The 24730-nt window shown below is 37.3% G+C and overlaps 2 protein-coding genes across 2 annotated transcripts; one reads left to right on the top strand and one right to left on the bottom strand.

The window, feature by feature from the left end:
- The first annotated feature begins 9206 nt into the window (after window positions 1–9206).
- On the top strand, window positions 9207–10970 carry LOC148801740 (S-adenosyl-L-methionine:benzoic acid/salicylic acid carboxyl methyltransferase 2-like). Its single transcript, XM_088901769.1, has 4 exons — window positions 9207–9312; window positions 9414–9824; window positions 10013–10267; window positions 10464–10970. The coding sequence occupies exons 1-4, from the start codon at window positions 9211–9213 to the stop codon at window positions 10824–10826; spliced, it is 1131 nt and encodes a 376-aa protein (XP_088757895.1). The 5' UTR covers window positions 9207–9210; the 3' UTR covers window positions 10827–10970.
- Window positions 10971–17781: 6811 nt separating this feature from the next.
- On the bottom strand, window positions 17782–22841 carry LOC148801741 (uncharacterized). The gene is made up of 2 exons (XM_088901594.1): window positions 22021–22841; window positions 17782–21638 (listed from the first exon to the last, which is right to left on the bottom strand). The coding sequence occupies exon 2, from the start codon at window positions 19728–19730 to the stop codon at window positions 17934–17936; it is 1797 nt and encodes a 598-aa protein (XP_088757720.1). The 5' UTR covers window positions 19731–21638; window positions 22021–22841; the 3' UTR covers window positions 17782–17933.
- Between the last annotated feature and the right edge of the window lie 1889 nt (window positions 22842–24730).

Here is a 24730-nt window from a genome sequence, read left to right on the forward strand (position 1 = left end):
ATGCTCCCCCCCTCACACAGACTCCCCGGAGAAGTTGAATTTCAGGGGAGGACCAAATGTTCTGGACCACAGTATATTACTGGTTTAATTCTAGGCAGCCATAAACAAGTTCCGAAAACATTCAAGTAGAGAGTACTGTATACAACACTACCCAGTCAATCAATACATGCACGTAGGGGGTGTTCATTTTATGGTTCAAACCAAATTGAATTTGCGGTTTGGTTTGACCTGTACCTAAAAGCAGTTTGGTTTGGTTTGATTTGATATTTTGCTGAATTATACTTTACGGTTATGGTTTGATTTGGTTTATTGGATTGATTAAATATATGATGTACAAATATTATTATATAATATAATATATCTAAAATCGAATATATAAAATTATAAATATATAATACTATTTTATTTTATAATAAAATAAAAGATTTAAGTTTGAAATGTTTAGAGGTATTATTTAAGCTTTTCAATTGGGTTAAGCACAATAAAATCACAAAATGGTCCAAAGTTCTTAAACCATATAAAAAATAACCTGATTTGGTTTCCATACCAAAACAGTTTGGTTCCATTTAGAAATTTCTCAAACCCTAATATATCGGTTTGATCCAAAATCTTCTCCAAACAACACCGAATGAACACCACTACATGCACGTATGCTTTGCAAGGACTCTTTTGATTAAAATAGTGGGTAATATGGGATATCTGTAGTTAACTAATCAACCGACTGTAATGGCCAAATATCCTTTGAATGTTTGTCACCTGAAACATCGTATCATCTCTTTGAAAAATACATGATGTGTAACGTTTGCATATGGAACTCACACATGAGTTTAGATCTGCTACCAACACAACTTTCAATGTGATCCATAACTGCACATCTTAGACGTGATTGCCGTCTCAAAAGCATGACCCCTTCAATGAATTGTACGCATTTTTTAGATGTGTGGCTATAGATCATTATTGTAAGCTGTATGGCAGATTTAGATTCTACAAACAATAGGCATACACACACTACTACTGTTCACTTGGGATTTCCTACTCACTTTTCCTACCCGTCGTGAGTTGGAGCCACATATCTCTATTATCAGTCGAGAAATGTGTGACTCCAATTCTACGAGTAGAGGGTAGGTAAGAAAAGTGAGTAGGAAATCTGGATTTTTTTTTTTTCTTCTTTTGGATCCCATTTATATTTTGGCCCCCTTTTGCACCCCTCCCCCCTCCCCCCTCCCCCCTGCCCTCAATAAAAAATCCTAGCTCCACCCCTAAACAGAGTGATATCATGATCATTTTCAAAAGTATGAAAAAATTGATCTCAAAATTTTGGAATTGAGATTATTTCAAATCGATTCTAAATATCACATGTTTAAGAACAGATTTTCAGTGATTCAGAATGATTCTAAAAATCACATGTTGAAGAACACCATCTAAATGGTAATGGCAAAGATATGTATGGATTGAAGGAAAAGCAACCATTTAGTGTGTGACAAATGTCACATTACATGTATGATCTCATATGCAAGGATATTCACACACGAGTAATGGCACAACTGTTATAGGCAGAATGGGATTAAATGCTGCAAATAAACGACAAGTGCAGCAAATCCGGATTCACTAAGGAGGTGCTTTGGTATAGTGGTATTATGTTGTTGTTGCATTTTTGGTTGATCAATAAGGAGGCGTTTTATTTGCTTTTGAAATCGCCACATCAGCAAAAAAATAAAAACATGTTCTTGATTTCTATTTTTGTTTTAAATAAAGGAAAAATAAGTTTTTTTTTTTTTTTTTGGAGCCATCACAACAGGGGTTCTTAAATCAAAAACAAATTTTGTAGTGTAGAAATTATATGATTTATGTAACATGATGTTAAATAACGATATGAAAACATGTTTCTGAAACCAGAAATTCATGAACAAGTTTTTGGTTTCAGTTTTGAAAACAAAAAAAAAAAAAACACATACGGAATGCGTTTTTGTGTTTTTGTTTTGAAAACCAACTAGAGAATGACCCCCATACCAAGTACAAGTACAAGGCTAGTATATATTCTGATTTTTTTATTCATGTATTCTGATAATTTTTATTTGATATCCCTTTTTATTGTTTAATTTAATAGATTATTTTCATAGATCCTGTGGAGGTAATTATCACTTGCCTTTTATAGAGATGCTCTTTCTTTAAAAATAAAATGCCACTTGTCCAAGGGCTTTGTTTTAACATAATACCAACCAATGACCCCATAGTATAGTATGTATGGTGCAACCTACACCTATGTTAATGGGTACCCACTACCAATAACCAGTTGATGAGGCACCGCTCCAAATAGGAGGCATAGGATGAAACCTATGGAACTACAAGTTATCCATGGCATGGTGTGGGCCTCACGTCTCTCTTCTCTACCTCATCCCAATTCCCCTGCCCAGGGTCCAACTTCATAGGTTGCATCAATTAGGAAGATTTTTCACTTAGCTCAACCCACTACCAATAACTTAGGGACTATTAAGGAACTTGTTATTTAAAAAAATAATATATATATATATATATATATTGCAAAAAGAAAAATATAGGTCTACCTACATGTACAGGCTGTATAAGCTAGATTATGAGCAATATAATTGTAATTTATATTTACATGGGCACAGGAGATGTAGCAAAAACAAGTAAGAAATAGCCAGCCCCAGTGGAGCTACTCGATCCAGTAGTATAAGGGCTTCGAGACATTACCAAAAAAGTTGACTAATTAACTATATCCCATTCCCTAGTAATTAATATGTATATTAATCCCTAATGCTTTGTGATGAAGTTGCTTCCAAGCCTGCAATTAGCTAGGGCCTGAATTTCTTAGTTGGAACATCTGATGATGAATAGGGGTGAACATAGTTCGGCTTAAACCAGTGCATTTCGTGCGGTTTAATCGGGTATATGGTTCGGTTTCGGTTTTTAATTTCGGTTGTTTAATATTCGGTTTTCAGTTTCCGGTAATAGTAATTTGAGATTCAGTTAACCGAAATAACTGAAATTATAAGGATATATTAGTAATTATACTAATAACTCTTTTAGGCCCGCCAAAACCCAAAACCACATCGATTGACGACTGTCGAGTGTCGAGGGGAGGTAGCCAGGTAGGCGACTGTCTGAGTCTGACCGTCTTCTCTGTCAACGGCGAGCGGCAAGTTGGCAGCAACTGAACTGAAGTCTCTCATTCGACTTCGAGTCTTCCACCATTCTTTTTCTTTTTCATCTTCTCTCATTCGACCATTCCCTCTGACCTCTGTCCTCTGTATTGTTTTTGAATTTATGAAGTCTCAAGCTCCAGCATCGATAAGAGACAACAAGTGGACGATGGCAACCGGTAAGTGAAACTTCTTCTTTCCAACGGGAGTCGGAAGTGCATCAAGGACGATGTAGTTAAAAGTGCTCTCCATGACATCTATAGACATACAATGGGTTCCTTTAAATATTATCTTATTACGAGCATCCCAAATACAATAAAAATTAATGTATGCTTTGCCAAAAAACTCGTAGACCTCCTCCTTTGAGAGATTGAGTGATATATAGTATGTGAAGCCATTTAGAGATGATTTAATATGGGGCTTTCTGACCAGAAAAATCTGAACTCAAACCGACTTGAGCTTCACACCAGATGGCTCTGGAAAAAGGGCAGAGGAAGAAGAGGCGAGTGACATTTTTGGTTTGCTATTTGCATAAGGATACTCGCCAGATGTCTCTGGATTGGATTGGATTAGAAATATATTTATCATCATCACATCAAAAATTGTCATGTATAAAACATATACACACTTATATTACTTCCATTGCTTTGTAATGATTTATTTGTTAACAGGCTGCTTTTTGGTTTGATTTGGTTTGTTATGCAGAGATTAATTGAAGAAGAAAAAGTGGATACATTTAAGTTGTATTTGGTACCATTATCACTTCTACTTATATCATTTTTTTTGTTGGTCAATACAAATTTTTGAGAAATTATCGTGTCACGTCACACCAAATAACCACTTCCACTAAAAAAATATAGGCATTGAATTGGGTGTTAGTATTTACAATAAAAATATCAAATTTGGCATTTCTTGAAGAAACAACAATGGTACCAAATGTTGTATTGATAATTCAAAGCATTTGTGGTAGAAAAAAATATATTTTTCATTAAATTTGCATTGCCTAACCTAACACATTACAAATAGAAATGGCAATGATACCAAACACAACCTTAATCTGCCCAAATATACACCATCCCCAAGCAAAACAAAATCTGTGATAGGACCGTTTAAGATAGGCTACAAACTTCGGAGGTAAACTAGAATCCTAAAGATAAACCCGGTAAGAACGATGCTGACAAGTTTGGAGGTGCAAACAGTGAAGCCAGATATATGAGAGCTGTGGCAGACCCATTGCTTGTTGATCAAACAAAATCTGAGCAGGTTTTAGTAAATCCGTTAAACGCCATGGGAAACTTTACTAGATGAGCTTTATTTAAACTAATGTCTAATCCACTCGTGTCTAGTTGATTGTAAGGCATCCTTATAGGACTGCCAATGGACCGTATATTGTTGGTCCAACTCAATCCGGTCCAACATTATTCCACCACAGATTGACCAGGTCCAATCCAATCTGATAAATATTTTGGATTGGACTTGTCCAGTTCAATATGTTTTATTTGGCCATCTAATCCTGTTCAAGTTGGTTTTGAGTTAGATTAGGCCCAACTGCCCAACACAAACCTGGTCCATTGATACCCATACTCTTAACTTCTATCAATAGATCGGATATTGGTTCAACCCAACTCAGTCCAATATAAATCAATCTAATCCAATCCAATAAATACTTTGGACCATTAAGTCTGAATTGAACCAATTTAATATGTGCTATTGGATTATCTAACCCATTCAAATTGGTCTTGATTCAGAAGGGGTCCAACCCAAATCAAGTCCATTAATACCTCCGACTATACAATGGACTTATCAACTATGCTACCACTAGTGTTTTAATTTGTTTTTAATCCAAAAGCTAAGGCTCCATTTGGAAGGAGTAGAAATACAATTATGTAGAGCGCAAAACCTTTTATTTTGTATTATTGTGTATGTATTTGTACTGTGCATATTTGTATTTGTACTCCTTTCAAACTGAGCCTATAGGATATATGACTTTCTTGTAGTGATTCAGTTTTGTACCTTCCTGTAGTTTTTTTTTTTTGAATTGGCTTTTATACTATCATTTATTTAATATACAATAAATAAAAGGCTATAGTAAATAAAAATAGGAATATTATCTAAAATTCACTATAATTTTTTCACATTTCTCTTAAACTCACCATGAGTTTTCAAAATCTCCAAACTCCCTGTCATGCATTAAGTTTTATTGTCCAAAACTCACCTTCTGTTAATATTTCCATTACATCATCGTTAGTGGCCGTTAAAAGAAGTTGTCGATGTAAGCATTTAAGTATTTTATATGACCAAACTATCTTTGAATGGCCAATCAACCTTATTACCTTGTTTTTATGATAAAATTACCCTAACATGTGCCCAGGCCCAAACTAGGCCTACAAATTTTAGAGTCGGGCTTAGGCCTGAAGTATTTAATAGGGTTGATTGGCCAAAGGGTAATTGTGTTATAAAAGAATTTAATAAGGTTGATTGGTCATGTAAAATACTCAAATACTTACATAGATAACATCTATTAATGGTCACTAGCGGTGATGTAATGGAAATTTTAGCGGAAAGTGAGTTTTAGACAATAAACCTCAATGACAAGGGGCTTTTCGGTGGTTTTGAAAAATCATGATGAATTTAAGATAAATGTAAAAAAGTGATGATGAGTTTGTTTTTTGGCTACAATTCTTAAGTGAATACGTTTTTAAATATCTTTTAATAGGTTTCTATGAGGGTGTGACCAGAAATTTTGTTATCTTTTAACAGGTTTTAGTAAATACAATTAATAGGTTGTAGTAGATTCATTTAATGATAAATTCGGACAAGAATTTTTATCTTTTAATAGGTTGTAGTAAATCCCTTTTCAAACATCTTTTCTGCCCTCATTTAATATACAGTTAATTAATACAAAAAAAAGTTCAGAAATTTTGTAAGAGCATTCGTAATTTTGAACAACTATAGCTAGGGGGTGTATTTTCATGGTTGTGTTCCTATTCCATCTAGTTCATCAACACAACCAGTGTCATGAAGGACAATTTTGTCACTGGTTATATAATTATTAGTAATGCAATATATATTTCACAAATGTGACAATATATATATATATATATATATATATATTCTTGTTAACATATTATAAATATAGAGGTGTAATTCGGGTCGTGCTAGGTTGGTATGGTATGGCTTGTATGCGGCTCGTGCAAACTATGGGTCATGTCGTGCCAACCTATAGGCCGAGTCGAGCCATGCTTCCCTCCCTTGGGATACTTTGGGGGGTCGGCCCGAGCTTACGCAGTCCTTTGCCATGCTACGAGCCGAGCTGGCCTATGGGTTGAGCCCTGGGTCAAGCCATGTTTTTTTTTTTAATTTTGAAAAATAATGAAAATTTTAACATAAATTAAAAATAGGGAAAAAATAAAAAAGATCTTAAAATTTTATTTTATATGAAGTTTGATGTATACGATATTATTTATATATGCAATTATAAAATGAAATAATATAATAAAATTGAAAATAAAATTATATATTAATATATTATATAATTATTATATATAATGTATATACAAATCATATATATAAAGTATATGTAAATATATATGGGTTGTGCTGGCACGTGGGCTGTGGGCTTATCAGCCTGCTCAATCGTGTCATGTCGGCCATGGACCTGAATATATATGGATTGTGCTGGCACGTGGGCTGTGGGCTTACCAGCCTGCTCAGTCGTGTCATGTCGGCCATGGACCTGAAACCCCAAGTCCTATATGGCCCATATGATCGTGTCATGCGTAGCACGGCCCACAATCCGTCATGCCAGACCGTGGGCTGCACACCCGATTTACACCTCTAGATAAATAAATGACCCTATAATCAAAGATACATGTATATGAATTGCTCCTATAGATGTGAGCTAGATAGAAGGTGATATGTAATAGGTCCAAATAAAAAATGAACAACGAATGGAATAGTGGTTGTGGTTTCATGTGATTCAGAACACAACCACATCCATGGCAAAACATGTATGATGGTTCAAAACCAATATTTTTATTTTTGTAGTTTGTTGGTTAGAACCACAATTGAGTTTGAGTGGTTATGAAACTAGTAACAACTCCTTTTCCGAGCACAACAAATCCAAGTATTATCAATAAGAAATTTGTTTTCTGTGATGATGTCATGATATTGTGGTATGTATTTTATTTTATTTCTGTAAATTAAAACTCTCTTGTATAAATTTCATCAAAATGGGTTGATTTCTCCAAATACAAAATGAGCTCTTGGGCACGAAAGGATTTGTGCATCAATAATAGTTCAAATTAAGGCTGCGTTTGTAAACAATGCAAATAGAGTGTAAATGCAAATATACAGAATGCATTTTGATCCATATAAATGCAAAGTTGGTTTTAGTTTTGCATTGATAAATTTACTCTCTTGTCAAACGATTTTTAGCTGTAATGAATGCAAATACAAATCTTAAAATTGAAATATACCTTTTTAATATTGATCACTTTGAGTGCAAATATTTACTTCCTTTTTTTCGATGTAGAATTACCTCCCCTTTTTGGGTATAAACATGCCTTGAAATTTGTGTTTTTGTCATTATCAATACACAATCACATTGTTTCCAAATACTAGCAAAACTGGACCAAAGTATAATATATATGCACTAAACCAGGATTTGCACTCTTTCCAAACGCAACTGGATCAATGGTTAAGTGGAATTTAATTACACATGCCCTCCAATAGATTTTACAAAGTGCAAATTTGTATGAAACATGCTTTGTTGAGTTGCATGCATGGTCGAAAAAAGCTGATAGAAAATAGGCTACAACAGACCATCTTTTAGGAATTGCTTTTTAAAAAGTCATTTCTCACTTTAAGAAAAGTGGGGAGCAGCAACCACTTATGACGAAACAGTGACGGAGGGAATGAATCCAACCTCGGAAAACGTTCAAAAGTTCCACGACTTATTTATTCCTAAGATCCATTTTACACCCCCCCGCCCCCTAGTTCCGACCATGGTTTTTAAAACCGACTAGGTGACCGAATCCGCTAGGGGTCTGGTTATTGGGTTGAATAGTTCGATTGTTCGAATCGAACACTTGGCCCATTTTAATAAAAAATAAAAAAATTTAAAAAATAAAAAATGGTCAAAATTATTCAAACGGTTTGAACAATTAATCGTTTGGTTCAGCGGTTCGCTGATCAAAATCAACGGTTTTGGGAGTGAAACGGTTTTTCCTGTCCGACTGTCTGGTTCAGCCCGGTTTTAAAAACCATGGTTCTGACTTTAAAGCAAATCCATGTTCCTAACTCCAGTCGGGTATCACTGTCAATCCTGTTTCCTGTCAAGGCAATCTTTATTTCGACCTAAGAGGAAGCTCATACCTGAGGATGACTTTTTTTTTTTATATACAAAAGAGGAGAGATCACAATTAGGGGTGGATTAGAGCCGAGCTGAGCCGAATATCTAGCTATTCAAGCTTGGCTCGCCAAGGCGGTACGAGGCTCGAACTCGATTCGAGCTAGAACCTTGAGCTTGAGCTCGGTTTGAGTCAAAAGCTCATAAGCTCGAGCTCGGTTCGGCTCAAGCTCTACTTGAGAAAAATGTTTTATAAAATTAAAAAAGTTATATATAAAAATATTTTTTATTTGATATTTAAAAAAATAAGAATTATAATAATTAGTTATTATTATATATAATATTTTTATTATATATATTATTTTTTATAATTTATTATTATTATTATTATTATATGTATGTATGTAGCTATTCAAGCTCGGCTCAATTAATAAACAAGCCTGTAAATTGAGCTTGAGCTCGATTCGAAGCTCGGCTCGTGGCCACCCTGATTCACAATTCACACTTTCACAGTCAAAAGAGGAATTCGTGCATGCATTAATAAAATAGATCTCTTGTCGGATGATCAGGGACAGTTGGAAGTGTTTTATTGGGTTAGTATAGAAGACAGTTAGTAGGAAATTAAATGCAGATCCCATGCCCACATATCCCATTGCCTTATTGCCTAGAGGCTATATAAAGAGAGAGGACCATCCAATGTTGTATCACAACACACACAACACCATGGAAGTTGCTCAAGTTCTCCACATGAATGGAGGGATTGGAGAAACCAGTTATGCCTGTAACTCATCTCTCCAGGTATACCATCTTCTCCTTTAAATTGCTCAAAACAAGCTAACACTGATCATCTATCAGCTAAATTCTTGTTAGCCAGAGACTGAATTTTTCTTGTAATGTAGGGAAAGGCTATTTCCATGACCAAGCTCATAACTAAGGAGGCCATACTCCATATCTGTTCCACCACTACTACTTTTCCTAAGAGCCTTGGGTTTGCTGACTTGGGTTGCTCCTCCGGACCCAACACCCTGGTGGTGGTCTCACACTTTATCAAAGTTGTCCACCAGAAATTTTGCCAGCTGGGTCGTCCCACCCCGGAGCTCAACCTGTTCCTGAACGACCTTCCAGGGAATGACTTCAATACCATTTTCAGGTCCTTGCCCGGTTTCTTCAAGAAATTGAGGGAAGGCAATGGTGATGACTTGGGGCCATGTTTCATATCTGGAGTTCCAGGTTCCTTCTATGGCAGGCTTTTTTCAGGCCAGAGTCTTCACTTTGTTCATTCTTCATACTGTTTACATTGGCTATCTCAGGTGAGAGTCTTTAAGATTATATATGTTTGGTGGTTTCATAGAAAATAAGAGATAACTAAAAGAAAGTTGAGGAAATTATTCAGAAATTAATTAAACATGATGATTAATAAAAAAAAACCGTACGTTCATGCAAGATCTTGGGAATGTTTACTTGACGATTGGAAGCTGACCAAATGAAGATACGACAGGTTCCTCGGTTGCCGGAGATTAACAAGGGGAATATTTACTTGACGAAAACAAGCCCTCCAAGCGTTGTTAAAGCATATTTGGAGCAATTTGAAAGAGATTTTTCTGTGTTCCTTAGATCACGTTCAGAAGAATTGGTTCCCGGAGGGTGTATGGTTCTAACGCTTAGGGGTAGGAGGAGCGAAGAGCCCTCTAGCAGAGAGGGTGGTTATTCATGGGAACTGTTGGGACAAGCACTCAATGACTTGGTCTCACAGGTATGAAAATAAATAAGAGCTCTATTAATTCTTTGAGCTTGGGGAGGAGGAAAAGAAAGAAGAAGAAGAAGAGATCAAAAACACTTCTAAATATTAAAATTAATTAATTGTCACAAAGATGGTATTATTTCCACTGTGCAGTAGATATTTATTTATTAATTTTTATCTGTTTTTTTTTTTTTGGTTTATTATGCAGGGATTAATAGAAGAGGAGAAAGTGAACACATTTAATATGCCCATATATATAGCATCTCCAAGAGAAATGAAGTCTGTGATAGAAAGAGAGGGATCCTTCGACATTGATAGACTAGAAACTTCTGAGATAAAGTGGAGAGAAGAAGATAACCTCGGTGATAATGAAGCAAACAAGCTGAGAGATGCAAACAACTTAGCCAGATATCTGAGAGCTGTGGCAGAACCATTGCTTGCTGATCACTTTGGGGAGGCTTTGATGGAGGAATTGTTTTGCAGGTTGAGGGAGATCCTGGTCGTTGATGGCATGGACAAGGAGGAGGCTAAACTTGTTAGTGTCACCGTTTCCCTCACCAGAAGGAAATAAAGATTAGAATTATTAGCCTCTCTTGAACTAGTTATTACAGATTATGGTCATGTAATTAATTACTTTTTTTTTTATATATAAACTGCTTCCTCCTTAGTCTTTACCATATGTACATAATAAATAAAAGATTCATGTGTTTAATGTTTATATCATATTCCCTTGAAATAGTTTTCTTTTTATTTCCCACTCTGCTACTTATTTTAGAATTTAGTCTTTCATTCTTATGTTTTAACTTTACTCCATGTGGATTGTGGAGGGGCGATTACCTTAAAATTTTATTAACCATTATCAAAATAAAGGAAAATAAGAACAGGGGAAGACATAACCCACATTTCCCTGAAGGGAACACCAACAATTTTCCCCTCTCAACTTATGAGAAGGGTTGCACTATGCCCAAATCTACAACAATACTCATATACATCTTTTTGTAAAGCATTGGTCATCATATCCAACCCATTCTTGTCGGTGTGAACTTTGTCAAGTTGTACTTCTTTTTCTTCAAAAATATCTTGAATCCAATTATACCACACACCAATATATTTAAACTTAGAGTGGAAACAAGTAGATGACACTTGAACTATCACAATAGAATGTGAACCTTTCTTGCTTCAAATCGAATTCATTGAAGAACCTCATCATCAACAATATCTCCTTACAAGCCTCTCTGTCAATTATATACTCAGCTTTTGTAGTTCATAAAGCTACACATTTTTGCAACTTGGATTGCCATGACACTATTTCTCCAATAAAAGTAAACAAGTAACCTGATGTAGACCTTTTGGAGTCAATGTCACCTATGATATCAACATCTCTAAACCTTTCAAGCATAAGTTTACCCCCACCAAAACATAAGCACACCTTGGATGTACCTTTCAAGTACCTGAGAAACCACTCCACTAATAGCCAATGTTCTTTGCCCGAATTGGCAAGAAATCTAATAACAACATGTTAGCCAAGTGTTCGAGTAATTCTAACACCATCAAATCCACGAATTTTCACGAATGGGCCACTTTCACGGCAATATTCTCAAGCAAAAATTCTTTAGTATGGACCTCCTCCCTGAAGATCATCACTTTTCTTCCCAAATTAACCAAATAATGGCAGATATATCCCACCTCCACAATATTCCCTCCCTTTCTCTTTGGAGTGAAGAAATTTTGCTCAAGAAGGCTCACACCAAAATTTCAGATATCCTCACACCAAAAGTAAAGAAAGTGATAGAAACATTTAGTTCTCAACTCTAAGAAGAATTTTTTCATGGAAAACAGATTTGTCGATGAGTCTTAATCAAAAACTATTGTGGAGACTCAAGAATGATGCAGAGCAGGCGTGGAAAGGAAAAGGTGTATGACCATGTGAACTATAATTTATAAAAAAAAGCTACAAGAAGAGTAGATTTTGGTATTAAATGGAAGAATTTCATGAAGAAATACATCTCAACTCTTATTTTGTTATATGCTACCTTCTGCTTTATCTAATTGCTCTAGAGAGCCACACAGCCCATACCTTTATCCATTTATAATTATCCAAATCACTAAAGCTATTAATAGTGCAAAGGTTGGAAATGTTTGGTGATGCATAACTGTTAGACAGTTTTGTATGCCCTTAGCTTCAATCCGATTTGATGTACTTTTGATATTTAGTGTAAATAAATAAAGTGCATGTTTGATTCATGTTGTTTGGTATAATTCTGTGTAACACCCTAAAACTGGACACTTATAGAGACTCGTGTTAGTTTTAAATGTTCACAGCCATTGGATAAGTCTGGGGAGATTTATCCTACCAAGGCTGATACTGGTGTGCCACCAAGTGTTGGAATGGCCTGTCTCGGCCACCAGGGTAAGACCCAAGGCACATGTAGTATGGGATTACTCGAATCCTTGAACCGAACCAGATTTCCAGTATTGCCCTGGACCTTTGATACAGATGGGAAAAACTGGAAAGTTACACCTGACCCCTAGACCCGATTATGACACTTCACTAGGTGTCAGATCGGGCTGTCTTTGATATGCCAATCAGTGAGATCCTTAGCGGGGATCAAAACCTGGGTATGTTGGGACAGTCTGAGAATTCATCTAAGTGGGTGATCATAGTAACAGGATCAGCCCCTTTGTCAGACAAAGGTAATGATCAGGAAGGCACTCTCTCTGATGGAAACCAAACTGCTGGCAGTTGATTTCAATCGTTGGAATTTTGTTTTGCAAAATTAATATATATATATATATATATATATATATATATATATTTGTACGGTTTCGAAATGTTTGCAAATCGTTTTAATTCCCAGGATCCATGTGAGTGGAGAGTGGAGAGTGCAGCACGGTTCCTTGCAGTCGAGGGAGAGGTCCTCTCTTGTCGGGCAATGCTTGATCATTAAGGGCTGAGAGATTAAGTGTAAGACCATTTAGGATAATACCTGATGGGCTAATCTTGCACCTGCCCACAGTCCCTGGGTTTTTATAAGATGGCTTGGCCCAGGGACCACTTAATGTAAGTGTTGGGCCCATAGGGTCTATGTGATGGGTTCAGGGGTTCACTGAGCTTTTCAGTGAATTCGGCTGGGCCTTGTAATAAAGGCTGGGCCGAACCCATGTGGCTGGTGTGTAGATTAATGCTTGGGTCCCACGCCATACAAAGAAGCCCAACTGGGCAACAGATTGGAAACTAGTTAAGCACTAAACACTTAATGGGCCAAAAGCCCATTTCGAGTTGGGCTGATGTGATCACCCATCTATGGGGTGAATCTGGGATTAAAGTTAGCAAAAGGATTGGGCCTTTAACCTTATCCACTCTGGGAGACCAAATTCAAATCAGATTTGAATTCTGGTAACCTCCTGATAAAATCAGGAGTAAGCTAACTTAATCTGTAGATAGGATTAAGATCATCCCCTATCCAAATACTGATTTGGATTGGGATAACTCCTAATTAGGAGGTTTCTTAATCAAGAAGAAAAAAGAGGAGAAACCCTAAGAGATCATAATCAGATTTCGAACCTAGGGTTGTGTGCAAGAAATCATCCTGCGAATTGAGATTGGATCTCATACACACTCTAGAGAGAAGAGAAGCAATTCAGCCATCTTCGTCCCAGGAGTTCTCCTCCAGCCTCTGCCATTATTTCTGGCAAGATTCGATCTTTGAAGAAGAAAGAAATCAAGAAATCAATTCTTGACATCAGTCATGCAGAAAAGACTGAAAAAGATTTGGTGCTCAGAGTTTCCAGAGGATTCTTGAGAAGGATCCAGTGTGTAGGACGCACTCTGCTGGTTCCGTTCCACATACAGCTGTGTCATCTTCAGCAGGAGCGGATCTTGGTGTCCTCTTTGGGCGTGAACAGCAACTTTGGGAGATACTGCTTCTCTGGATCAGGTATAATTCCTTCATTCCCTTTTGGTTCAGATCTGGTTCGATTATGGTTCAAGTAGGATCCTTGAATATTGTATTCTAAATTTAGGGAATACGATTCCCAGTTGGGAGAAGGTAGGAAAATTTTTGAAATTCGCCCACCCATTCCGCAATCTTTATGGCGTCCATTAGATGGATCATACCATTCTTTCAATAACATCAACCTGTACTGCCCCAAAATAATAAATTGCAGCCCATCAAACCTCCATCGGACTCTGAGCATGACATAAATCAATTCTTTAAACAGTGGGACCACCCCAAGGTGGCTAAGGAGTATTCTCAAAGGGGGCTATATCAGCCCTAAGGCATCCCAGTTAGTTCAACCAAGTGGGTCCTACATTATCTTCAGTTTTATTTTTGAACAGGCCCTTTTGGGTGTCAATTTAGGTTTTCGTCGTTGACAGATGTTGTTGTATATATGTTTGGTACCGCAAGGGTACTTTTGTAATTTCTTCATTCTTTAAGTTGTACGGCCATCCTAGTATAAATAATAACATACTGCACGCCTGCAGTCTTCTTTTTGGGCTCTCAGTCCTCTCGCCTCTCCTCTCTCCCTTTCTCTTGTTCAACATGATATCAGAGCAGGTCATCCAGGCCTTAAGGGTGATGTCGAGCAGTCTGATTTTTTTTTCATCTTCCAAAGTTGAGCAGTCTGTCCCTTCATCTTCCAAAGTTGAGCAGTCTGTCCCTTCATCTTCCAGTTGTGTCCATCTCCTGTTCGGCTTTCAGCAAGTAGAAGTCTGCCTGACTTTTCATCTTCCAGCGTGGAGAAGGTTATGTTTTATGGAGAAATTTTCATCTGATGTTCGACTGAAACTTTCATGGAGAAGTTTTGTTTTCATCCCCTAATGTTTGATTGAAACTTTCATGGAGAAGTTTTGTTTTCATCCCCTGATGTATGACTGAAACTTTCAGAGGCTATCATCTGATGTTCACGAAGGTATTATCTATTGTTCATCTACTATTCATCTGCTGTTCGGCTGCCCTGGTATTCGACTAAAGTACCTTTTTTTTGTTACTTTGTTCTCATTGACTGTTCAGCTCCCCTGTTGATGGACTGAAGTAACCTTTTTTACTTTGCTCTCATTGATTGTTTGGCTGCCCTAAAGTTGGACCTGTACCAGGTCTGCCGATTAGGTGTGTGGTGAACTTCACCTTTCTCCTTCCATTCTGTTGTGGGGTCGTATGATCCCTGTAAAACCGTAGGTCATAAGGACCTGTTTATGTGCTGCAACAGCAGTGTTTTGTTTTTTGGATCCCTGTAAAACCGTAGGTCATAAGGACCTGTTTATCTGCTGCAATAGAAGTGTTTGTTTTTGGATCCCTATGAAACCGTAGGTCATAAGGACTTGTTTGTGTGCTACAACAACAGTCTTTTTTTTGAGGCAGTGCTCCTCCTTTGGGTGTTGTTTTTAAATCTGAAATCATGAGTGGGGATGGTGACCTATCCTTTCCCATGGCTGTTGTCCCTCTTGATGGTTTAAATTACCTAGAGTGGTCAAGAGGGATCAAGCTGTATATCACTGCAAGGGGGATGATAGGCTATATTAATGGGAGAATTAAAGAACCACACTCTGGGAGTGTTGAATATGATAGATGGAATCAGGAGAACAGCATGGTTATGTCTTGGCTCTTAGTCTCCATGCAACCTCAAATAAGGAAGAATTTCATGTGGGCTGAAACAACATATGAGATCTGGGAACAAGCAAAATCTACATATTCAGAACTGCGACATTATGCCAAGATCTATCAACTATAGGCAGAATCATCTACTTGTAAACAGGGGGAGAGGTGTTTATCGGTATATTACTCTGACTTAACTTCTGTCTGGAAGGAGTTGGACCATTACCAGAATGTGGACTGGAAGTGTGACGAAGATGCATAACTGTACAAGAAACTTGTCTCCCAGCAAAGAGTGTTTGCCTTCTTACACGGTTTGAACCCTATGTATGAATCTATCAGAGTCCAGATTCTCAGTTCTAAGGATCTTCCATCAGTTCAGGAAGTTTATGCTCTTGTACAATCTGAAGAGAGCATAAGGAATTTGATGAACAGCCCTGGTGGAGATGCAGTTGTGTTGGCAGCAAAAGGGGGTGTCTCTACTAGTGTGGGAAATTCTTCCAAGAAAAGAGATCTCTAGAAAAAACAGAGGATAAAGACAAATTGTGGTGTACTCATTGCCAGAAACCCCAACACACCAGAGATACATGTTGGGATCTTCATGGGAAACCAAAATGGGCTCAAGATCTGAATAAGAAGCAAGGTTCAGATGTGAATAAAAGGTCAGGACAGCAAGGTACAAAGAAATACACTATGGCCAACATGGCTACTCGGGAGAATCAGCCCTCCATCCATACTGTGACTTAGACACATCTCTCTAGATTTGACCCAAGGGAGGATATTATGAATTCCTTCCGTGACCATTTAGAGCTCTATGGTAGAGCAATTCGTCAGATGGATGCTCCTCCCTCAACCTCATTTGCATCTACGTCAGGTAACTCTGACACAGCTTTCCATGTTGCTTCTCACACCCTTGACTCTCAATGGATCATTGATTTTGGAGCGTCAAAACACATGACTGGAACGTCCTCTTACTTTCAAACCTATCACCTTCTTTCTGGAAGAGACAAGACGAGACTAGCTGATGGATCATACACTTCCATAGCTAGTCAAGGAACCATCTCTCTTCCCCTTGGCCTTACCCTCTCTGATGTCCTACATGCTTCAAAATTTCCCATTAATTTGTTCTATGTTAGTAGTGCTACTAATTCCTTAAACTGCTCAGTGACCTTTTTCCCTTCTCATTGTGTGATTCGGGATCTGGCCTCGGGGAGGACGATTGGTAGGGGATGTATGGTTGATGGACTTTACATGCTGGAGAATAAGGCTGGTCTTCATGTTACAGAGTCTATGAATCAGTCCTGTAAGAGTCACTCCTTAATTGCTTTTGCCCACTAAGATATTTTAGGGCCTAGTGGTCAGTATAGAGAACAAATTCTTTTGCAATTAAATAGTGTTCCCATGTTTTCAAGGCTCTTATCACAGCATAAAATTCCTTGTCATAGGTAGACCACTTTCTCCTAGCTTCACATAATTTTTCACTAAAGAAAGCAATTGGCCATTTCTCTTGGGACAATACAGCCCCTATGCCAACTCCACTGGCGTCACATTCAACTTCAAATAATTTGTTGAAGTCTGGTAAGGCAAGAATAGGAGCAGTGCATAACCTTTCTTTTATGAGAGCAAAACTTTGCTCTTGTTCTTCCCCCATTGAAATTTCCCCTTTTTCAAGCATTCAGTAATGGGAGCCATGATACTACTAAAATTCTTAATAAAACGTCTATAGAAGGTTGCCAACCCATGAAATCGCCTGACATCTGTGACAGTGGATGGGGTCAGCCACTCCCTAATGGCTTTCACCTTTTCCTCATCTACTTTCACACCATCTTTGCTTATAATAAATCCCAGGAATAATAAATTATCATTCATAAATATGCATTTCTTCAAATTAACATATAATTTATTTTCCCTCAATGTTTTCAGGACCTCCCTTATATGTCCCACATGCTCAGTGATAGATTTACTATATATCAAAATATCATCAAAATAGACTACCACAAATTTACCAATGAAGGGGCGTTGGTTAGTCCAAAGGGCATGACCAACCACTCGAACAAGCCATCTCTAGTCTTGAAGGCTGTCTTTCATTCATCTCTGGGACGGATCTTGATTTGATGATATCCACTCCTAAGATCTATTTTTGAGAAAACTACAGCTCCGCTTAGTTGGTCCAGCATGTCGTCCAGCCTAGGAATGGGAAATTTGTACCCAATGGTGATCTTGTTAATGGCCCTGCTGTCGACACACATTCTCCAACTGCCATCCTTCTTAGGTGTTAATAAGGCAGGTACTGCACAAGGACTCATGCTGATTTGAATGTGTCCCTTTTTCAATAATTCTTCTACCTTTTCTCGTAAAATTTCATTCTCCTTGGGACTCATCCTGTAATGTGGAAGGTTAGGTAGACTAGCACCTGGAACAAAATCAATATGGTGCTGTATATCTCTCATGGGAGGGAGTTCATTTGGTAACTCCTCTGGAACTACATCATTAAATTCATCCAGTAGTCCCTGTATTTCAGCTGGAATTGTATTTTTATCATTAACATCTTCTCCTTTTACGACTAACAAATGTATCTCATGAGTATCCTTACATTCTTTAACAAATTCAGCATGATGATGGGTGATGGTAAGGAAATTTTTCTCATGTGCCTTTGGAGTATTTGTAATATTTTTTTCTGCTATGGGTAACAAAGTATAATGCGTACCTTCTTTTTCAAGTTGGTAGGTATTCTTCCTACCCATGTGCCTTGCATCTGTATCAAATTGCCAAGGCCTCCCTAACAAAATATGGCAAGCATCCATATCTACAATATCACAATATGCTTCATCATGGTACTTACCAATTGAAAAAGGTACCTTGCAGCGTTCTTCCACTCGTATGCCGCCTCCTTCCTTGATCCACCCAATTGTGTATGGGTTGGGATGTTTTTCAGGAATCAGCTGTAACTGTTGGATGACATCCCTGCAAATAATATTTTCCTGACTACCACTGTCAATAATTAAATTAAATAATTTTCCCTTGACAGTACATCTGGTACAAAATAATCTGTGCCTTTGAGAAGTATCCTTATTTTTCTGGGACAACATTAATTTTCTTACCACACAAGTATACTCCTCATGTTCATATGGGCCCTCTTCATCCTCCCCATCAGGTCCACAATATACTTCTTCCTCCTCCCTTTCTACCATATTAACCGCCTTCCTCCTGGGACAGTCACTGGATCTATGTCCAACCTCATTACATTTAAAACATTTAATAGGAGCAGGCCTTGCATAAGGGTTACTAGGTTTAGGAGGGTTGGAAGGATTACCTCGAGTATGTCCTCCTGTAGTAGCCTTACCGGCGTTACTTGTACTTGCCGGGTGAGAAGGTTGTACTGCCGGAACTGATTTGTTCCTATCGACAGTTGCCGGTCTGTTGTCGCTCTCGCTGTACCGGCGATAATTATTACTGCGTGCCTTGTCCTGGAACATTAATTCTGCTTTCAAGGCTAGGTTCCTTGCTTCCTGCACACTAAGAACCATCTGTACACCAATTTTATCTCTGATAGACGGTCTTAAACCGCTTAGATAACGGGCTGCCTGCTGGTTATCACTTTCAGATAATTGATTTCTTTCAGCTAATCTCAAAAATTCAAATGTATATTCATTAACACTACGAGAACCCTGCTCACACCTCTGATAAGATTCAAACATATATTGTTCATAGTCAGGAGGTAAAAATCTACCTCTGATTAATTGTTTCATGCGCCTCCAGGTTCGAACAGGACCCCTTCCTTCTCTCATCCGGGTCTCTCTCATCCGTTCCCACCAAACAGATGCGCCTCCCTTTAATCGGAAAGCTACTAATTTTACCATTCGTTCCTCTGGTATTTCCATGTAATCAAAGAACCTATCGACTTCTGTGATCCAATCCAAAAGTCCCTCTATACCAAGATCTCCACTAAAAGTAGGAATATCTACCTTGAGTTTAAATTCATCATTATTCCTACGAGGGTTGAAGATACCTTGATTGTGCCAATTTCTACCGTTTTTGTCGTTGCCGGGAGGAACTGAAGCACCACCAAGTTTGAAATCGTCATCACTGTCGTCGTCAAGAACTGGGCGTCGGGACGCAGTAGCGACGGGTGGTCTGTTGTGGTCGTCTCCTGCGATCTGCTATGGATCTTCCCGGATTCGTGGGACAACCTCCCATAACAAGGTTTGCAGTTGTTCATTCACCTCTGCCAGCTGCCGTTCGATGTTACGTGTGGTTGTACGCTGCTCTTCGATTGCTCTCCAAACAGCTGGGAACCCCTGATCTCCGTCACGGGGTGGATTGCGACTGCTACCGTCTGGGTTGGACATGACTGGACGAATTCCCTGCTCTGATACCACCTGACACAGCATGGAAGCAATGAGAACCGGAGCTGGCTATGCAAGCACCGGGCGTTCGCTAGCACCTAGCGAATAACACGATTTCTCTAGGAGAGAGAAAAGGTGGCGAAAATAGGAAGAAGAGAACTTGAAGAAATTCTGAAATCTAAAGTACGAAATTGATGAATAACTTTGGGAAAATAGCAGTATTTATAATACATTTGGGAATTGTAAAAGAACTAGGAAAGAACATGAATCTTGATCTTCTTGGGCTGTCTTGATAAGGTCGAACCCTCTTGGAATTCTTGGGCTTGATCTTCCACCGTCCGATCTCCCTTGATCTTCTCCATGCATGAATCTTGGATTATCTAGAATTCTTGAATTCTTGATGGATCTTGAATTCTTGAATTTTGATAATTCTTGAATTCTTGAATTATCTTGGGATAATCTTGAATTCTTGAATTATCTTGGAAGAGTCTTGATAAGCTTGGATTCTTGATAAGTCTTAGAGTCTTGGAAGAGTCTTGATGGATCTTGAATTATCCTTCCTTGGCTTATCTTGGACTCTTGGCCTTATCCTAGGAGCTGCCGCCCCTAGGAGTGAGATGGGCCTTGGGATGGGCCTCCATCAATTTTTATGCCTCTTTTTAAAAGATTAGAACAGAAGGGGTTGTTTACTTGCAGATTTGTCAGAAAGTTCAGGCAGGAAGGTCTCAGCAATCTACCCTATTTTGAATGAAGATTCACAGGAAATCAAATTCGAAAAAATAATAAAAAGAGATGTATTTTGAACATACCGAATAGTAAAAGCACCGGCCGGAGCAACTAACGTTTGAGCAGGAGATTCAAAGCTCCTAACTAATCTAATAGATAGCTTTAATTAAGAGTAACATAGATCCACCATGGAACATAAACAACGATTATAATTGACACCAAACTGCCTGGTTATCCCATGGATGGTTCGCTATAGCTTATTGAGCCTCCCATTTGCATGACGTTTGTGTTGTTTGAAATGCAACTTCATTCGAATTGGTGCAAAGGTATGGGAGTGCAAATGAGCTGGTGCAAATTTTGATTCATTTTTGTTCTCTGTTTTATATGTTTGCAGTGCCAGGCAAGTGAAGTAAAATAAAGCTTAAGAATTTATACCGTTCTAGTTTGTATTTTCATGCATTTGTACTAGTACTAATGAAATCACATGGCGAACAAATTGAAAATAAAGCAGGATCCTTCACAAGAATATCAGGAGAAATGTAGTAATTATTGATGCCTTAAAAGAAAAACACAGAATTAACGTTGCCTTAAAGAGCTTATATTGCTAAAAACAATGAAGGAATGAATAATAAGGAGAAAATCACTGAGTTCCATGGAATTTTCAAATGGAAATGCATGAGTACTGAACACAAAAATGTCCTCATCAAGCTTAATAACCTGCCAATGCAAAAAGGATGATCAGCACCACAGTATGAGAGTAAATTTGTACTATATATATATATATATAATATATATGAATCAAAGCTCCAGCATTTTTGTAGTGCTAATTATATTAATTAGAACCCATCAAGATATATGAGAGGAGTGTGGGGGTGAATGGCAGGGCAATTCTCCTTTGGCGGAAACAGAAACTTGAGAAGTAAGGTCTCTGCCAAAGGAGAAGTGCACTGTTATTCTTCTTTACCCTCACAGCATGTTTTACTTATTCATCCCTTCCATGGTTTTGATACTCAACACAGACCCATCTCTTATACTACACAATCTGAGAATTATATTTGGATATGCCATGAAAAGAAGTAGCATATGCTAGGTATAATACCTGTTGAAGTTCCTCTCTCACTTTAGGTCTTTTGCTACATATATATATATATATATATATATATGGTCCACACGTTCTCTTACCATGGATGGCTCTGCTCTTCCCCTAAGGTCCCAAAATCATTCAATCACTTCAAACAGTTTGAACCATAATCTAAGAGAGAAATAGTGGAAGACAGGATATATTCAAAGACACGTATTTTAGAGGAAGGTTTATGTCTAACTAACTGAATAAATTTCTATTTTTCTTAATTTATAGTAGGTAAATGATGCTGTCAAATTAAACCCATATAAAGTGGAAGAAGGATCTGAAAAAGTTTCATAAAGGAAGGGAGATTATGACCCCAAAAACTTGTTTGAAAAGAGACTATTCTAGTATGAAAGTTGATGAATTTAATCTTGGCTAAAAATTTAGCAAAGAGAGCAGGCTGAGAATGGGGTTCGTCGTCCTTTCCACTCCTGGAAGAGGGCGAGTTAGATGCTTTAGATTCAATATCAGTGGGCAGAAAAGGAAGGAGAAAAATATAGTCTAAGGATATAGCGGACGGAGACTTTTCCGGTCGGCACTAGGAAGGCCAGAGGTTGGGGTGCTCGGGTCTACAAAATCCCGAGCTGAGAAAGACCTTTAGGTGGCGAAATCAGTGGGGTTTCATTTTTGGGCTGGGGCGGGGAAATTTTGCTAGAGAGGTACTTTAGAGGTTTGAGGTAGAAGCAGACGAAGCACAAGCAAAGGGTAGGGTTGCTACTTGATAGTGATGAAGAAGATTTTTATGCAGATCAATGCTTCTTTGGTTGAAGCTGACAAGGCTTTTAAGTTTGGAGGAAAACTTCCAAGGCTTGTTGACCACTGCATAGTCGTGCCTCAGTCAAAGAGGACTTAAGGGGTAAGAAGGGGGTGAGGGGAAGAGGGAGAGGAGACCGAAGCAGCCCCCCTACAACATCCCACCATGTATTGAGAACATCTTTCGATGATGACATTGGTATTATCATCAGGATGAGATGTTCTCAATACACGGTGGGGATGTAAAGTAGGACGTTGCGGGGGACTGATTTGAACTCAGGGAGAGGGGGAAAGGGTAAGACTTTAGGTTAACTTGCTGGTTTGGGTGTTAGGTGAAAGAAGGGCTTGTGTTGATGTAGCTTTCTTTTATGTTTCGGTATCAGTCGTTTGGTTGGGCTGTTTTTTTGTCTTTTAAGAGTTGATGGTTCTATTAGTCCCGGGCTGTACATTCCTATCCCTTTTTTTTTTTCTTTTTATAAAACTTCTCCTTTTGATTTTTCCAAAAAAAAAAAAATAGTGGTTTGTAATTTTAATACATGAAGTTTTTTAAGATAAAATTGAGAAATTTGTTATATTGGCTTTTGTCTATTTTTTTTTTTCCAAAGTATTTTCATTCAGAAAAGTTATTCACTTTATTGTTCCTTGTAAGTTGTAGCTAATACAGAAGTAGACAAATAGAAAGGGCACGGAATTGTTGTTACGTAGCTACTAAAATGTAGGACTGAAAACTAGATATTGGAGATACCACAGAGTTCCACACTCCAACTCAATTAATAATTGTTGTTACCTTTTGTATCTTAGATATTGGATGGAAGACAAACTTTCTTTGGAATTCTTTAATCATAGTGTGATATCAAATACATCATGGACGGCAGTCCCTTATTCTTTTATATTTTTTGTAAGTCGTAATTCTCTCTCTATGGTAAGCCATATCATGTTCTTTTATATTTTTTTGTAACTAAGGTGGCTTTTGATAATTTTGAAAAGTTAAAAAGATATTAAAAGTATCTAAAATCTGATAAGAAGCATAAATACTTTTCTACTTTTTAGAGGTTCTGAATAGATAAGCTTGTTTGTATTGGACCAAACCTTTAACATCTAAAATTCATTGATTTTACTATTTTACCCCTAGAATAGACTATTTGGAAATTTTGACCTCAACTTGTACTATTCATATAAAATAATTTATCAAATTCAAAATAATATTTAATAATTAATAAAAATAATAACTAATAATTAATAAAAATTTAATAATTAATAAAAATAACTAATAATTAATAAAAACAACTAATAATCAATAAATAACACAAATAATTAGGCGTTGTTGAGGCCTTAATGTTTTAGTAGGTTCATTGGCACATTGTGATTTTATTACCTACCATTCAATAACTATTGAAATTTGCTTTATTTCCTTAAATTGTTCTATAACTACTCAAGTCATCTAACAATTCACCTGTGCTTAGCACGTGCGCCCCTAGCTAGTTTAAGCATTAAAATAAAATAATAAGTAACACTTATAAACATTTTACATTTCGGGTAAAAAAACCCAATTTAGGAAAAAAGAAACAATTTAGATGATTTGATCAATAATAATAATAATAATAATAATTAGAAGAAGTAAGAAAAATAACAAAGTTTACATATAGAATAATAAGAAAAATCTCACTTGATTTATCCAAAATAAACTAAGAAGTACTTGATTAGTCCTTTTTGCATTGAACTTTCTTAAAACACTAAGAAAAACTAATAGAGTTTGATTTTCCTTATTGGTTTTTCTTTTTTATTTTTTATTTGGGCTATAATTATTGAAGCATTTTTTTTTTATTTTTGTATATGTTTTAAACTATAAAAATGTATATTTTGTTTGCATTAATTCACTAAGTAAGCATTGATACTTGAGGTTTATGCATTTTTACGCCTCACGTCTTAA

This window comes from Nelumbo nucifera, chromosome 3 (genome assembly GCF_055504915.1).
Source record: "Nelumbo nucifera cultivar China Antique chromosome 3, China Antique-T2T, whole genome shotgun sequence".
Classification (NCBI taxonomy): domain Eukaryota; kingdom Viridiplantae; phylum Streptophyta; class Magnoliopsida; order Proteales; family Nelumbonaceae; genus Nelumbo; species Nelumbo nucifera.